Here is an 18,059-nt window from a genome sequence, read left to right on the forward strand (position 1 = left end):
AGTGATTGTTGGAAGAAAGAGAATTGTTTTCTTGTTTTCTACTGTACATAAGTTCATTTGTTCCTCCTTCGGTCTCTACGTCTCTATGGTCATTTTGTATGGTGACATGCTTCAATTCCTTTCTGTTTCTTTGGTCTCTCTTCTATAGTGTTGTTTGTGGTTACCATGGAGATTACACAGCACATAACCCAGTTATTGTTTGGTCTATTTTAGGCCAGTAGACCTTGGAATACTCTTTAGGTATAATACAACAAAATTGATTTTTTTTAAACTTAGTGAACCTTCACTTATAACTTCAAATACAGTTAACTAGAATCGGTGGATGGAAGTTTTATGAGTTGAAGGTAACTAGCTCCCAGTGCGACTTTCCTTTTGGTAAGAATCACTGACATTTGTCTGGAAATATAAAAGCTTAGGCCGGCCAAGATATACAAACATTTAAAAGGGGGACTGCTGCTCTTAAACATGAAACAATGAAGCTGTGCCACATGGCTGCATTTTACTGCACACAGAGGGAAATGGATGAGGTTAGGATACAGGCCAGAACAACAGGCTGAAGAATGGATTGGGCAATAAATAATAGGGTCAGCCTTTAGGAAAAAATGGCTCCTTAGTGGATCCTGAAAATCAGAGGAAACCACACACAAAGAAATGTCCACTTTAAGAACATACTAGCAGAGTAAGTGAGGTATCTCTTACACACCTTTGATCGCAGCACTCAGGAGATAGAGGTGGGCCAATCTCTGTGAGTTCAAAAAACGTACGTACATACATACATACATATGAATGATACTACACATGCACATATATATATACACATGAACACGTATACATACATACATAAACATACATCTTGGGGCTGAAAAAACCATATATGTGGGGGATGTACATACACATATAGACATACATATACATGTATGTGTAATGTATATTTATGTATATGAATGATACTATACACACACATATATACATAAACATCTTGGGGTAGAAAAGAACTGTGTATATGTGTGTGTTTATGTATGTATGTATATGTGTGTATGTACACATATACATATATGCACACATTTACATGTGTGTGTATATATATATATATGAATGATACTGTACACGTATACTTGTGCATGAGTGTGTGTGCGTGCACACACACACACACACACACACACACACACACACACACATCTCTGGGTAGAAAAGAACCATTTCTGAAGGATTCTTATATTTGCAGCTAGGAACATAGTTCAGTGAAAAGTGGTAACTGCTTACATGTGAGACCCTGGGTTTGATCCAGCACCTCAGAAAACAAAGAGGAGGGAGGAAGATCTGTTAGAATTGATTCTGAAAACTTAACATTTCTGCTTATCCATCACTACACACCCATCAAATTTTAGAAGGCCTAAAGCAGATGCTTTCCAGCACACAGCACAGTCGCCATGACAGAGGAACCTGGGATATTAGCGTCATATCATCCCCAACTTGACAAAGGAAAATACATATAAAAAACAGACTCCCTCAACATACAGGCTCCCTACCTTCCAGAGTTTAATCCAGCCCATACGGCTGATATAGGCAGGGCTGGAACAGGTCTGAGATAGTCTGTGCTAACCACACATGTCCCATGGAGAAGGTTCGTCCTGTACACACAGTGCTTTCTATAGCTGCCGTTGTTATGACTAACCATGACAGCAACAGCCCCTCAGTCCATTATCCACATTGCTTGCATTTTTCCTCCTCTAGCTTCATTTCTGTTTCCATGGTAACACTCTGACAGAAAGCAACTTGCGGGAGAAAGGGCTTACTTTAGCTCCCAGCGTCAGTTCCAGACCATCAAAGCAAAGAGGTCAAAGGGCAGGAAGTTAGAACCGGTCACATGCACAGTCCTGAGGGGAGAGAATGATTCATGCAAGCTTGTTGCTCGGCCAGCTTGCTCTCCCCTTACATGGTTCAGGCCCAACACCAGAAAGCGGTGTTCCTCACTTTCAGGCAGGGTCTCCCCGAATCCATTAAGACAACCAAGATAACCCTGCCACCCCCAAACATGCCCGCAGGCCAGCCTGGCCAGACGGTCCTTCAGTGAGACTCTCTTCCCACCCAGCTTGTGTCAAGTAGACAGTTAAACTAATTACGGCGAACGCCTTCTGGCCTGTGACTGTTCCTGTTCTGCCTTTCAAACAGGTTGGTGCCAGTTACAGAGTGGGCAGTGTCTGAGTGAGGTCGGAGCCTCCCAAGCTTCACACCCCTTCACGGATAGCTCAGTTTTGCCCCATTGATAAGTACAAAAGTGGGACTTTAAAAAAAAATACCGTTTGATTACTGTTAAATTTAGCCTGTGTTTTTCTCTCTCCGGTGCTTCGATGTTTTTTACGTTGTTCGTTTTCACGGCTCCCGGCGTTAGGTAAAATCATCGTTCGTTGACGGCTCTGGACTCCCAGCCTCACACAAACCTGGCTTGTTTAACCAGTCCCTGGTCACGGGGACCCAGGAAAGTGCTGAGACAAGGAAGAACGGGGGCTTGTAGGTATCATCACTGAGAGGCTGTGCCTGGGTACAGGCAGTGAGGGCTGAGTTCTGCCTACTGTGTGCCTTCCTGGCTCCCCCTGTGTTTCGCAGGTGACTCTAAAGTGAATTGGGGGCTCCGACGTAGCCTGAGTCTCTGGAAATAAGATCCAACATGCAGAGAGCGCACTAGACAAGGACAGAGAATGTGCCAGGAAGCTGGGTGTCTGGGAGTCTCTGCTTTCTCATGGGGAAATGGACCGGTTATGATTGTACACCTTTGAAGATGCAGAGATGACTTCTATTAATGACCTTGTACAAACACACTCCACAAATGTAAGTTAGGACAGGGAAGGGAGTGGCCCGCTTACTGCTGAGGAGCCATTGCCGGCATTGGCGTCCTGTAGGTGGCTCCTTCAGACTGTCCCATAGATTCCCTGGAGAAGTTTATCTCGTGGAAATAAAATGGAGGCTGATTGGATATTTCGAATTTGAACTCTTTGGTCTGCAGCCCGGCCACTCTCTGCTCTGAACACTCCCATTTTATTCCAACAGAGGGGAAGCTGTGTTTGTTGACTGCTGTTTCAGGGTTGGGAAAGGAATGTAATGTATGTGTACACTGCCCAGAATTTCCTGTTAGACACCCATTCCATACCGAGGCCTGGGAGGCGGTCCAGAGATAGGAGCCTGTCCTAGGAGGGAAGAAATGGTGCATTTATTTCTGTGTTGGCCTCTGGAAAGGGCTCCCCTCACCCACCTTTTTAGAGGGCATTTGGCTTTCTCGGGGTGAGGTAGTTGTGAGTTCAGCAATACGGTCTCTTTAGGATAGTAATTAACGTGCTCGACTCTAGCCTTCCTGCAGGTGAAGGCTCAGTCCTAGCGTAAGGCACATTTGATGTTACATTCTGAAGCTGTAGCCGCATGCAGACTCAGGAATGCTGCCATGGAATTTATTGATAAAGGTCTGCTGTGGATCGCTCTGCGTGTGCTGGGGGTGAAGTATGCAGGTACATGCACCTCCCTTGAGGAGAACGTTGGGCATCCTGCTCAATTCACTGGAGATGACGCCTGAACCAGAGCTAAGCTAGCAGCAGCAAGCCTCAGCAAGCGTCCCGTTTCCATCCCTCCTAGGGCTGGGGTTACGGTTGCTTTTGAAACGGGTGCGAGGCATGTAAACTCACGTCCTCATGTCTGCCCGTCGATGGCTCCTGCCCACTGAGCCACCCCAGCCCCCCGCCCCCGGCTGGAATTGCTTAGGTTTGATAAGAAGACTCATTTTGTGGGGGCAGTTTGGGGTGCTCTCCCACATCCCCAGTCAAATCAGAACCTTGTTGGAGGAAACCGGAACGGAGTAAAATAGAATAGCAAGGAAATTGCATTCCAGACCGTTCCAGCAGGGGAAAGAGGCATGAGTCTAGATCCTTGGTGGAGTCTGAATCCAACATGAACAGTGTTTATAGCCGAGCAGAATGGTGGTCAGTGGGTAGACAGTTAATGGGAAGAGACACCGGGAGTTAGGGGGATTCGGCTGAATTAGCTCTCGGGTTTCTTTGTATGTGTGCGGGTGGGGAGGGGACATGGGGGTCAGAGGACAACCTGTAGAAGCCAGCTCTTTCCTTCCATCAGGTACTTCCGGAGGATGAACTCGGGTCAGGCTTGGCCATAAGCCACTCTGCCCACCCCATCAGGATTCTTGATAACGACAGTGCCTCGCTGTGAGGACACAGAGACTTTTGTTAAGATTACCTCGAGGCTCCTCGATAAGGGACATCTTCGGTTGGCTTGGCTGTAGGCGCCTTGGTAGTAATGTGCTGCTTTTCTCTGGACAGTGCTGTCCTGGGGGGTCCCCGTGCCAGAGAGAGGCAAGGCTCATGTCACGGGAACTAAAGGCAGACCTGAGTGTTTGCTGCTCAGACGCCTTTCAGGGGGAGGAACTTGGCGTTGGAGGTGCTTATGCCAAGTAGCAAAGTCAGATGCTGTAAGTTGTCCCAAACTCCTTATTTGAAATGAATTCGTTCTTCGACCCTTTCGCCCCCATCTCCCTAACACCCCTGTTTTCCCCACAAGCCTCACATATTCATGTCTGTGCATCTGGCTCTGTGACCCACTGAGACAGGCCAGTGTCACCCGTATGACCCTGGGTTTGGAACTGTCCATCAGGACCCAGTGAGGTCACACCTGGAGACCGTGAACCCCTTCCTCCCAGGATCTATCCGTCACCACCCGTCCTGCTGTTGTGCCCCTCGAACTGTTTCTTAGTGGTGCAGAGGTGCAGCAGCTAAGATGTCTGAGTCAGAAAAGAGGGGAGGGTGGGACAAAGTCATGTGGTAGTCACACGGGGTGGTGAGCACACGAAGCCTGCATGAGCGCAGACCCCCAAAGGGTTAGGTCCTGAAGCCAGGGTGGGTGGTCCCGAAACTTGCTCACATCCTGACTCTCGGCCAGATCCAGTCTACAGAAAAATGAAAGGTCTGTGGTTATGTGGCATGTGGCTGGTCTGGGGACATTTCAACATTTCTGGAAACTGTAAGGACGCCAGAGGATCAGGAAACATAAAACACTAACCAAAATTGCCCGCTCCCTGTGTAGAAGCCACTCCACCGTAGCCTTCCCCCACTGGCATAAACTCAGCCAAGACTCTAGTCACGTACTCTTCAGACTAGTCTTGTTGGGATTCCGGAGCACCAACCCCATGGTCAGCCTTGGTGAGGGTACTCCATGGGTTCCATGATTACACCACTTTGTGACACACACATACATGTTTTCCTAGAAAGGACCTGAGGCCAAGACCCAACACGAAGCCTCCTGCAAGCAGAGGGTTTGCTCGAAGCCTTTTATGCTGCTGCTTTAGCATACAGAAAGGTTCTCTGCGCTGGGGATAAAGCTCGAAGGGGCCACTTAATGTTCTAAGTTTGGAATCCGCATCACCAAACCAAAATGGCTCTGCCTACATGTTCTCTCATAAAGCCAGGCTGTCTCCATGAGCACAGTCGTCTGGGTACGAGCTAAATTCTCGCGGTGCACAGAGAGACACTGTGCAGAAACCAGGTTGGCTGTCATTTTTATCCTGTTTTAAGCTGCTGGTGGGTTTTTTTCCTTCTCTTACACGATCATACATGTTTTTGCCGCAGGCGCAGTGCGGTGGGAGCTGTTGTTCTCCTGGTATTGCTCTTTAGGTGGATGAAGTCATACAGCTGACTAGTGAGGACTGAGACCGGGGCTCCCTCCTCCCTCCGGTCCCTGATGGGTACTTGCTGTTTGAGGGGGGTCTACTGTTTATCTGTTTTCTGCGAGCATATGCACATGCACTTACACACTCACGAGTGTGTCTGTGTGTGTGGGTCAGAGGTCAATGTCGAAATTCCTCCTCAATCAGTGCTCCAGCCCTGTTTGTTTCAAAGAGTCTCTTGCCGAACCCAGAGCTCACCAGTTTGGCTAAGTCCTGCTTCTGCCTCCTCGGAATGGGGAATACACACCCGCACCACCACACCAGGGTTTTTACATAGGTGCCGGGGTCCACACTCATGTACCTGTGACTACAAAGAAACCACTTTAACAACTTTACCACCTCCCCAACCCAAAAATACTTAAAAAAAATATTACAGGGGCCAGGATGGGTAGGTATGTGGCCTGCAGCATGTGTAAAGGTCAAAGATGAACTCTGAGGTCTCTCTGTGGTCTCTCCATCCACTTTGTCGAGCATGCTCCAAGCTGGCTGACAGCTCTTCCATCCACACTGGCTGCCTTTCAGTGTGTCCGTGGGCTCTGGGATCCCAACCCCAATCCCTGTCCTTGCATAGCAGGCACATGGTCCACTCCCCAATCCTCCTGGCAACTTCATTACTCTCTGGTATCTGCCGCTCTCTTACACTAAACCCTTCCTGAACCAGTGTCCCCTCCCTGCCTTGCTCTCTGCATAACAACTGATAGAAGTCTCATCCCTTCTCAGAAGCCATTCCTCCCTGTCTCAGTGACACAGCTTTGTCCTGGAGAAGCTGAAGCAAGTGGATTGCCACGAGTTTGAGGCAGACCTGTCCTGTGTTTGAATCTAGGTTAGCCAGAGCTTCATGGCAAGACGCTTGTCAACAACAAACACAAGAGCACACACAAAATAAGGAGGGGATGAATAAATCTAATGCCTCTTCCCTCTTGGGCCCAGTAGTGCCCTGAACTGCCCCATCAAAGCATAGCTTTTTCTGTACCTAGATGTTGTATTCAAATCCAGATGTCTCTTGTTAGCCGCGACACACCTTGGCCTGTAGGGACCGTGCTCAGCTGCCAGGCTCTCAGAGCTTCCATTCTCAGAACTGAGCCTTGCCTTTGAAAGTTACGTAAACCTAGCCCAGCCTGGCTTAGGGTAAAAAGGAATCTGGTTCTACATAATTAAAAACTCCACAAGGGTCTGGTCTTGGTATTACTTTACCTTGGGAGCTTTTTCTCAAAGTTGGCTTCATGAACTAGAGGCAAGGGTGGCTTCTTAAGAAACCCAGCAGAAAGGGGAAACCTTTGACAGCTTTGGCCAGGATCCCAGGCGAGACCCTTCTTGGTCTGAGTTCAGTTGTATGGACTGAAAGGTGGTAAGGTGGAAATGTGCTCACCAAGGAAAACAGCGACGTTTTTACTCGAAAGCTTGGTAGGGTTCTAGCACGTGAAAATTGCCGGATGTATACCATGTTCCCCCATCTGTAATTGGTATTTTAATGATTTTCCATCCTACTATTCTGCCCAGAGGAACTAGGGAGACATTTTGAAGTTTCCCATCCTGTAGGATCAGGGACTCATTTCCTCTAAAAAAAAAAAAAAGTAGCTCCTGCAGTAGTAACTTTGAGCCTTATTTGCGGATGCTTCCCAATGTCTCCAGGGAGAAAAGACCATATCCACGGGCTGTGGGGAGAGGAGACCATATCCACGGGCTGTGGGGAGAGGAGATCATATCCACGGGCTGTGGGGAGAGGAGATCATATCCACGGGCTGTGGGGAGAGGAGACCATATCCATGGGCTGGAAGCAGGTTGTGGTGATGTCTAGAAAGAAGCAGTAATGTATGTCCAGAAGAACAATCTTGTTTCTGTGTTACCTCTGTCACAACCCCTCCAGGAGACACACAAGGACCGTGCACAAGGCCATGCTCATCCCATCCTTCCCTGACCCAAGATCCTCCTAAATGAAATGTAGACATCTGAGTCCTCTGCCAGCCATCTTAGGAGGCCTGACCATTGGGTGGAGAGATGGGCAGATGCTGGGCCCAGTCTCGAGCATGGCCTCATCATCACAGTGAAGGAAGAGATAGAAGGTGGTCCTCCACAGCCGGAGCTACCCTGAGCCTGGGGGAAACGGCAGTCATGGCATCTCAGGGCACCTAGATGGGAGACTGTGCTAGATCTGCTGGTCTCCTGAGTGCTCCTCCCTGGTGATCTTCCTTGAGTGCTCCTCCCTGGTGCTCCTTTCTAATGAGCAGGGTAAGGGTCGGACCCCCAGGGCCACCTGCAGGCTAAGCAAAGAGCTAAGCAGGGCCCCCAGAGGGAAATGAAGTGCAAGGGGCCGGGGAGGGAGTGTGGCCACTGCCTCTTCTCTCTTGCGAACCGTGTTCTCTCAGAAAACAGCAGCCAGAAGAACACTCAGCCCCTCCCTCTGCCTTCCCCACTCTGCATCCAGTGTTTAAAGCAACCGAATAGAATTATTTCCCGAGATTCGTCTAGTTTTGCTTTTAAAGTGCAGTTTATATAACTGAGACCTGTTATGGTAAGAGCGTCTCTCAGTCGGCAGATGCCAGTAGAAAGAAAAACATTTACTTTCGTAATACCCAGCCTTGATCCAGAACTTACCAGCAGAACCGCTTCTTTTCCACCAAGCAAGTGTCGGCAAAGGCTGAAGAGACGGCTCAGCAGGTAAAGCCGCTTCTACAGAACCTGACGACCTGAGTTCAAGCCCCAGGACCTACGGATAGAAAGAACTGACTCCCACAGTTTTCCTTCAACCTACACACACACACACACACACACACACACACACACACACACACACACAGACTAAATAAATAATACACTTTTAATAATGAATAAGAAAAAAGAAGAAAGGCGATGAGCTAAATAAACTCCTAAATGGAATTATTTTAAAGCTTTATTTCATTTTAAATTATTTATATAAGTGTATACGCAGTTCCCACAGAGGTCAGAAGAAGGCATTAAACCCTCTGGAGAGGTTATGCGCCTCCAACCTGGGTACTGGGAAGCAAACTTAAGTCTTTATAAGGGTATTACCTTCAATTGCTGAGCCACCTCTCCAGCTCCCTAAAAGACATTTTTCAAGAAAAGAAAGACTACTGATAACGTAGGAGCTAGCCGTTAATTTATTTATTGAGTACTTTCTGTTATTGGGCTCTATTCTTAAACAATATGAAACATTTTAATTCTCAGACAAACTTGAGATATGGCTATTTCTAACAGCTTTAGAGCTTCTCCAGGTCCCACACTGCTCCTGGTTGAGCGGTCCTCCACACCTCTGCAAGCCTGCTCCTGAGCCCATGGTCTGATCACTTGGTAGGCTTAGCGTGTCACATGGAAAAGTCACAGTGGCATAAAGATCTGCAAGAGAGCAAGTTCAGACGCCGCTGCAGTGGCTCAAAATGATGAGGACCTCTGCCTGTGCAGGACAGGAGCAGGGAGCTGAAGGCAGGTTTAAAAGTGACTTAGGATTCAGAGAGAGAACGGGATAAAGATCAGACTGGGAGGCTGGTGCTTCACCTAGGCCAAGAGGGGAGACGGTGACCTCCATGTAGTTGTGTTGGGGGAAAGACCTAGGTGACATCCAGAGTTGTCCATCCCACAGGTGGGTTATACTGACTGGAATGTGGGAGAGAGGTCTGGACACCAGAGGCTCCATCCACTCAGTCAAATGCCCAAGAAAATATCTCTGTTCCCTGTCTCACCTGATGTTGAGAGTGGCCCAGCAGCCCTGGAGTGCTTGGGAAATTAGAGGGGCCCAGAGCTTCCCTTACTTAGAAGGGAACCCACCAAAGCAGATTCTCCTTACGCCAAGAAGGGAAGCAAAGAACCGTCAGATCCCGGCTCACACTGAGTCTAAGGGCTCTCCAGACAGGGAGTGATCCAGCGGTAGACATTACAAGTGACTTACTGGTTCCAACTTTCAGGGGTATTGATTGATTATGTGAGCAGTTTGTAAACTGGTGCAGAGGAAGATAAATGAGAACAGCCCATTGAGAAGCTCTTCCTCTTGGGAAGTAAATGGTGTCAGAGACAGGCAAGTATGCTGTCAGCCGGAAACCCGAATGTTGTCCAAATGGTTTTGTTTGCTCATTTCCTGCCCAGGGTTAAGTTTTCTGAGCATAACATAAACATTTAAACTCCCAAAGTAACAGTCAGGCAGTCTAATCAATCACTTGCATTAAATACAAGTTTATTACAACGCCTTCCTCTCTGCTTGGCAAGCTCCCCTACTCCTTAATCAGACCTCAATTGTCTCAAGATCTGCCCTCAGCGGGGCACTTGGGAAATCACACATTTGGAAACAGGCCCACCCGGGCTCCACCCCTGACACCAGTGAGTGCTAGATGCTCCCTCTCAGTAAAGGCAGAAGAGGTGACCCCCCCATATCTTCTGGGAGTCTGAGCCCATAAGAGAGGCAGTTCTGATGTCGTGGTCAACCTTGGCCCTCAGTGTACTTGGCAGCAGCCATTTTCTCTTCCCTCCACCCATGGCCAGCTGCAAAGCCACCTACCACTTGGCCCAGCGGTCTAGCCCTGCCTCTGAGTCTTGAAATGAAAACACTAGGGTTCTGTTGACGTCCACTCAGGGACTCTGAAGAAGTTAGAAACAGCCAGTATGCTCAGAATTTATAATTCTAAAGTTCATCTTTTTCTTAAGAGGGGTGTGTGTGTGTGTGTGTGTGTGTTTGGGGTCTGTGTGTGTGGTGTGTGTGTGTGTATGTGTGTGGTATGTGTGTGTGTAGTATAGGTATGCATATGTGGTATGTTTGTGCATATCTGCATGGTGTGTTTGTGTGTGTGTGTGTGTGTGTGTGTGTGTCTGTGTTTGTGGTGTAGGTATGTGTATGTATGTGTGGTGTGCTTGTATGTGTCTGTATGTGGTATATCTGTGTGTGGTATGTGTGTATGGTGTAGGTATGTGTATGTGGTGTGTTTGTGTGTGTCTGTGTATGTGGCATATCTGTGTGTATATGTGTGTGTGTATCTGTGTGTGTGGTTTGTGTGTGTGTGTCTGTGATGTGTATGTGTCTATGCATGTGGTGTGTGTGTATGTGCTGTGTGTCTGTGTATGATGTATGTGTGGTGTGGGTATGGTATGTGTATGTCTGTGTGATGTGTATGTGTCTATGCATGTTTGGGTATGTGTGTGTGTGTCTGTGTGTGTGGTATGTGTGTGTAGTATGGATATGTGTGTATGTGTGATGTATATGTCTGCGTATGTGGAGGTGTGTATGTTTGTGTGTGTGTGATTGTGTGTGTATGTGTGTGTCTATGCATGTGGAGGGGGGTGTGTGGTATGTACAGGAACACAGAAGTCAAAAGAGTGCATCAGGTTTCTTCCCCATCAGTCTCTGCTTATCTCTTTGGGGCGTGGTCTCTCTGAACCTAGGACTTGAGTTTTGTCAGTCAGGCTGGGGGACAGTGAAGCCCAGTTATCCTGACTCCTGCCCTCAGAGCTGGATTTCAGGCGTGTGCCGAACACTCCTACACTCAACTTGTTTCTTGGGTGTTTGATCTACACTCTGATCCTCATTATTGGGTAATGAAAGCTCCTAAGCACCTCGCCACATCCCCAGCCCCTAGGAATCATCTTCAATGAGTGAGAAGCGTAAAGTTTGTGCTCGTGGGACCACAGACCAAGCGCATCTTTGCACTTTCTGTGAGCCTCCACCTGAATGCATTTGGTTTTGCTGGTACCAGGGCACCGTTCCCTACGGTCTGGTGATCACTTGGGAGGAAAGGTGCTGAACCTCCCAAGTTCACACAGTGCGTAGTGCCAGATGGCTTGTGAGGAGAGGCATGTCCTCACAGTTGCTCCACATTTAAACCATTTCCCACAGTGTCTGTTTTCCCACTAAGCCTCAGCATGGTCCCTTCCCTGTGGCTTCCGATTCCGAGCCCTGCCGACCCACCCAGCCCTGGTATGAGGCAGAACCGCCCCAGCCACATTCCCAGGAAAAAGCTCTGACTCCTGCAGGAGTCTGTCTTCTGCCCTGAGGTGTGTTTTCATCTGGGCCAGATTTTACCTTTTATGTCTGACTTGTGGCAGCCTGTCCTGAGCAACGGTAAACACAAAGACCCGTCCCTCACTCTGGGGCCTCCAGCCAAGACAGGACACGGCACTGAATTGCTCTGGATGGAGAGACCTTTCCTGAACCTCCAAAGCACGTGTTCACCCCATCACTTCTCCTGGTATCTCTATAATGGATGCCTCAGCTTTGTTCTCGGGGGATCCAGATCCTCCTTAGACAAACAACTGACTTCAAAAAGGGGGTTCCTCTGTGCTCCTAAATGCTTTTGCCTTTAACTCATGAAGCCTCCGGTCTCCATAATGCACAGGAAGTTTCAAAGTGGCTCTTGGTGGGTGCTTCTGAGAGAGGGTCGGGTCTGGTGTGTACACGAAGAGAACATTGGTTTGGGAGTAGTGCTTCGCATATGGAAGGGATGCTTCACTTGGTTGCACTCAGGGAACAATGACTCTGAGGACTGTGCAGTTAAGGAGCCAGCCCCACTGAAGTCAACAGGACTTGTACAGCCTGTGTGAATGGGCTCCCGGGGCGTTGGGGTTGAGCAGCTGTGTACCGAAGTGCTCACTGATGCTTGCCCTCCTCACTCACAGAGTGCCATTTCTCTCCCCAGCTTCCCAGCGCAACATCAACCTAAAGAAGCAGAGGGGTCGGAGCATCCTCAGCTCTTTCTTCTGCTGCTTCAGAGACTACAATGTGGAAGCCCCTCCACCCAGCAGCCCCAGCGTGCTTCCGCCACTGGTGGAGGAGAACGGTGGCCTTCAGAAGGTCAGTGCTCACGGAAAACTACAGTCTAAAATCGCTGTGGTCTATATGCCCCGCCTCAACAAGTTCTCTCGCAAGAGCATGTGAAATGCGTGTACAGCCGTATTTTTAAGACTTAGGTTCAATCTTTTTAGGTACTGAGTATTTCTGGTCTTCCCATCTAGCACCTAAAGAGCATGCATGATGGAGGTTTAAGACCAGTGAGATGGCTCAGCTAGTAAAGGGGCTTGCTGCCAAGTGTGAGGACCTGAGTTCAAGCCCCAGGACCCGCGTGGTAGAAGGAAGGAATGGATTCCCACAAGATATCCCTGACCTCTTCATGCACACTGTTGCTTACATACCACACACACACACACACACACACACACACACACACACACACAAAGTAAATGTAATTTTTCAAAAGGAACCAGTAGCAAACATAGAAATAGGCAAAATAAGAAAGAGACAGAGCACATGCACTGAGTACAATTGACTTTAACTCCCTTGAGTAACAACAATATGTGTTTATCAACAGCAAGGTGGAAGGTCTGGGGACACAGCTGGGCACAGAGTGTTTGCCCGGATGTGTGTTAGATTGTCATAATAGGTCAAAACCACCCACGGGCTGTCTGACAGACACATCTGAAACAGAATGACTCAGAACAGTTAAGAATATAAGAATAAACAAAGAGGCAGAGCTCTGGGGACAAGCAAAGAAACCAGGTTGCAGTAATCTCTGTCAAAATCGGATTCCGGTAGAGAGAGAGAAAAAGAGGCCATTAAGAAAGACAATGGGGGTATCCACCAGGAGCATGGCTAAAGGCTGCACACGGGCAGTCATGGGCTTTGTGTTCTAGATCACACAAACCGTACAACAAGATAGCAAGAAACCAAGCTGTGGGGCTGGAGAAGGTCACAGGCACATGCTGCCCTAAGAGAGGACTAGGGTTTGGTTCTCAGCACCCGTGTCAAGCAGTTCACAACGGCTACAACTCTAGGCCAGGGGACGTGATGCCTTCTTCTGGCTTCCATTCATGTGCACACACATGCTAAATATTGAAATAAGAAAAATATACTAGTCAAGTGTGGGATGTATCAAGACATCTGATTGTTTTGATATATGGCTCAAAATAGGAAAAATACTTGATGTGCCCAAGTGTGCGAACCAAAACAGTCCTTTCCTGTCTGCGAGGGTTTTTACGGGTGATATAGGTTTGGCGTGGGAGCGGAGGTGTCAACGTGGCATCAAGTAGGATAGAAAAGATGCTAACCGGTTTACATTTCCGAGGGGACATTTGGCAATACGGAATTAAAATCTTAAGAGTATTAAAATCTGTTGTTGGTGAAAACATTTTTATTTCACAGGAAAAAAAAGTCATTACTGATGTACAAAAATTGACTGAACCATAAAATACTGTCTAGCATAGCTTATAATAAGTTAGGCAAGTACCTGACACAGACCTCTGACCTACACACACACACACACACACACACACACACACACACACACACAGAGCTAGCCTTCTGGGCAGCAAGAAAAGTACATTTTTAGACACATAATGATTTCAAGAAGGAGACTAAAAAAGAAAGAAAAAAGATAGTTGGTTAAAAGAGCTACATTATATCTATACAGTCAGATGCTGTCTTGGTTAAAAATGACACATCCCAAAGAATGCCGTGTCACGGTTGTTAACGTGAAGAAGTACCTACCATAGAGCTGAGCGAAGACTCAGCAAGCACAGCCCTTGTGCACTAGCCTGACAGCCTGGGTTCCGAGCTCCAGCCCTCACGAAAGCATTGCTGCAGTATCTGCAGTCCTGGGCGATACAGATACATCGCTGGGAGCAGGGTCGTCAGCAACAGCTTGTGGGTCAGCCAGCCTGCCAAACACTGCAGGGACGGCAACCGTGAGGCGGCCTGCCACATACCCCACGAGCGGCAAGCAAGACCGGGAAGAGACAAGGCGATCACTTGTCTTCTGTAGAATCCTAAGACAGGCTGAAATGTCAGCATCAGTAGAGGCTGGAGGACACCTGGGGAAGGACTTAACTCAAGGGGGCTGGAGAGATGGGTCCGTGGTTAAAAGTTCATGCAGAGGATCCCGTCCAGTCCCCAGCACCCATGTGATGGCTCACAACAATTTGTAATGCTTCCAGTTTCAGACGGCCCAGCGCCCTCTTCTGACCTCTCCAGACTGCACACATATGGTTCACAAACATAGGAGCACACAGAACAGCTCAAACACATACCTCTTTTTTTTTTTAATTTAAAGTTAAATTTTTACAAATAGTTTGAAGAGTCACTAAACAGCGGATTCCCCCCCCCCCCATCCCTTACTCGTCAGAGGCTAGCTGGGTGTGGAGACACAGTGAGTCACAAATCTAATTTAAATTATTTTAGTCACATTTTAAAAACTTATTTTTAAACAAATGAAATTAATTTTAATAATGTTTTAACCCAATATATTCAATAGGGGTCAATAGGCTGATATTTCAGATCATTTCTTTTTATCTTTCCAGTTCAAGGACTAATGTGGGTGTCTTATAGTTGGCCCATATCTTGATTTGGGCTAGCCACACCCCACAGGCTCAGTAGCCACCTGTGAGCTGCTGGTATGACAAACCAACTCATTCTCTTCGGGAACCTCAGGGATGATGGCCCAGCATCTTGCCTTCCTTGACTGTCACGGTCCCCTGCAGGTTTTGACTCAGAAGCAAAATGCATTTTGACCTCAGTGGCTGAAGCCGGACACATGGCTATCCCTGACTTCAGAGGTACTGAAGTACAACCCTGCCAGGTTCCCGAAAGAGAAGCTGCGGTGGCAGGGTAAAGACTGGCTAATGCCTGTTACAGTGAGAAGCTACTTGTTTCCATAACAACGTCAAACGCTCCTGAGAACGGAAGGGGAGAGAGTAGGGATTGGTGCAGTGTAAAAAGACAGACCAAGAAGTCTTCCTGATAAGGCAGTGTTGGTACCAGACCGAGCAGAATTTGATCAGCTGTGTTAGGAGCTAGAGAGCTGGCTCGGTGGGTGAAGAAGCACTTGCTGGTCTTGCAGAGGACCTGGGTTCAGTTCCCAGCATCTCTGTGAGGCTGTTCACAACCATCTGTGACCACTGCCCCTCTGGGGGATCTCATACACTCCCGACCTTCTGAAGCGTCCACACCCATGCACACAAATAAAACTGAATCAACTTTAAAAGCATTGAACACAGGAAAGACATTTACAATGAAAGGGTCTAACACAGGGCATGTAACAGCCCAGCCATCCTTCCGTAATGACCAGAAGTGAAATCTGCGGTGGAATCAGGATGAGAAAGCTATTCTGTCTGCCGAAAGTGAACAGCAGACAACACAGGCCATTCATCGGTAGGTTCCGGCTGGTGGGATAAAGCTGGAAAATGAATGTTGCTATGAATATGGAAAAGTTACAGATTTAGCCTTGCTTGTAGATGACGTCACTGTTCACATAGATACCCAGAAGACTATAAAAATGGATTCCAGTGGCTGAAAGATTCTGGTCTGCTCATTCGTATGTGCTTCTGGATGGGCATTTGCATGGAAGGAAAAAGCATATACATAAAGGGAGGGAGAACCCCTGACAGACAGCGAGCCAGGCAGAGGCCAGTCCTTGGTGTGTATAGCAACCAGGAACATATAAATCAGATGAGAGCCCACTGTGGTCCGTATCCTGGTCCCTGGTCCCAGTTCCAAGCAGCTCTCTTCACACATTTCCCTCTCTCTGCTTAAAAGCTATTGCTGTGGGTGGGGCCAGTGAGGTGCCTGAGCAGGAAAAAGGCTTTGCTAACCAAACTGACAACCCGACAACCTGACTTTCATCCCTGGGACCTACATGGTGGAAGCAGAGAACCAACTGCAAGTTGTCCTCTGACCTCCACACGTGCAGGCTGGCACACTCCCACGAGCACATACTAAATAAGCAAATCAGTAAATAGATGTAATAAAAATACTTTGCTGTGGCAAAATGCACTTAGTGAAGGGAGCCCGCGTCCTCGGTTGCTATGGAGATAACACCTTCTTAAAGGCAGTCCTCTGGGAGCTAGCTTCAGGCTCACTCAATTCCTGTTCACTCACGGGCTGCCTCTAGTTTGCCAAAATGGCTTTTTAAATAATTGATTTTTGTGGGGCTTAGAAATGTGGCTTTTCCAGAGGCCTAGACTTGGATTCCCAGCACTTAAGTGGTAGCTCAAACCCTCTATAACTCCAGTAGCAGGATCTGACCCCCTTTCTTGTCTCCATGGGCACCAGACATGCATATGATACACAGACATGCAAGCAAAACACCATACACATAAAATAAAAATAGACATATAGGGTTTTTTTTTTTTTTTTTAAAGAATCCAGCTTTCTTATCTTAGTTAAATCTAAAGTGGGGTGTTATCTGCCTAACAAATGCATGGTCCCTGGGACTGTTTGGACAGGGAAAGCTGACTCTCAGAGAACCCCCTACCCCTCACACTGAATCCCTCAGCACCCACAGAACACAAGGCTCAGCCTTGTGGATTCCAGACTTGACTCTATCAGAGTCTCCAGGGCTCCCTGCCCCTCCTAGGTCAGTGCCATGGAGAAGATGGAGGGCCAAGGCTGTGGACAGAACGGGACAGGTCACTGCTGAGACATCATCTACCCTGAGTATTTACCCTGGAAGCAGGAGGGTTCCGAACCTTTAAAAACTGCTTCTGCAGCAATAGCTGAAGCTGACAGTCACTGGGGCCATCTCAGCTGTGACCTGGACCTATAGGCCAGCAGCATCCAGAGACTAAGAGGAGTCTCTCCCGGAAGACTCCAATGGCAGTGACCATAGAGGACCCCTAAGAGTAAAGCATCCTAAATGAGATCACCAGAAACACAAATACCCACCTACACACACATACCCCCCATATGCAATAATACACACACCATACACACGCTATACACACACCCTATATACAGACACCATACATTCACACCCCATATACACACCCTATATACAAGCATCAAACACCCACACCCTATACACATACATACCCCCATATACAATAATGTGCATACACACACGCCATATACACACATACATAGCCTATACACACACACCTTATATATACACCCTATACATACACCCCATATACACACATCATACACCTACACCCCATACATATACATACCCTGTACACACCCCCATATATAATAGCACACATACACGCACACCCTATATACATAAATGCACGTATCCTACCCATACACCTACTATCCCTAGCCCCCCACACACATGTGCATATATACATCTCATATACACACACATCTCTCACTTGCTCTCGAGTGTGCTTATGTGCACACACATGCAGTCCTCATTCCCACATATCTGTGACTTGGCATGTTTTTGTTGCTGTGCTCCTGTGGTCTCTCCACACACATGCTCACCTCATGACAGGTGACTGGGTGGGTCTCCGATCTCTGGCTGGAGCAGAGCTTCCCGCATGTCTTTGCCTCCAGGAGACATCCTGGTGAGACAGACCAGAGATGCTCTTGATCCAGGTCGAGGACATCCTCACCTGGCTCGTCTGGTTC

General features: G+C 47.8%; 1 protein-coding gene across 1 annotated transcript in view; it reads left to right on the plus strand.

Annotated features, from left to right (window-relative positions):
- CTDSPL (CTD small phosphatase like) overlaps positions 1–18,059 on the plus strand; it is a 113,525-nt gene that overhangs the window by 70,643 nt on the left and 24,823 nt on the right. The window contains exon 2 of the mRNA XM_080934891.1: positions 12,358–12,512. Coding sequence (XP_080791017.1) covers positions 12,358–12,512 — 155 coding nt within the window. The remainder of the gene's footprint in view (positions 1–12,357; positions 12,513–18,059) is intronic.

The sequence above is a fragment of the Micromys minutus genome, assembly GCF_963924665.1.
Source record: "Micromys minutus genome assembly, chromosome: 21".
Taxonomy (NCBI): Eukaryota; Metazoa; Chordata; class Mammalia; order Rodentia; family Muridae; genus Micromys; species Micromys minutus.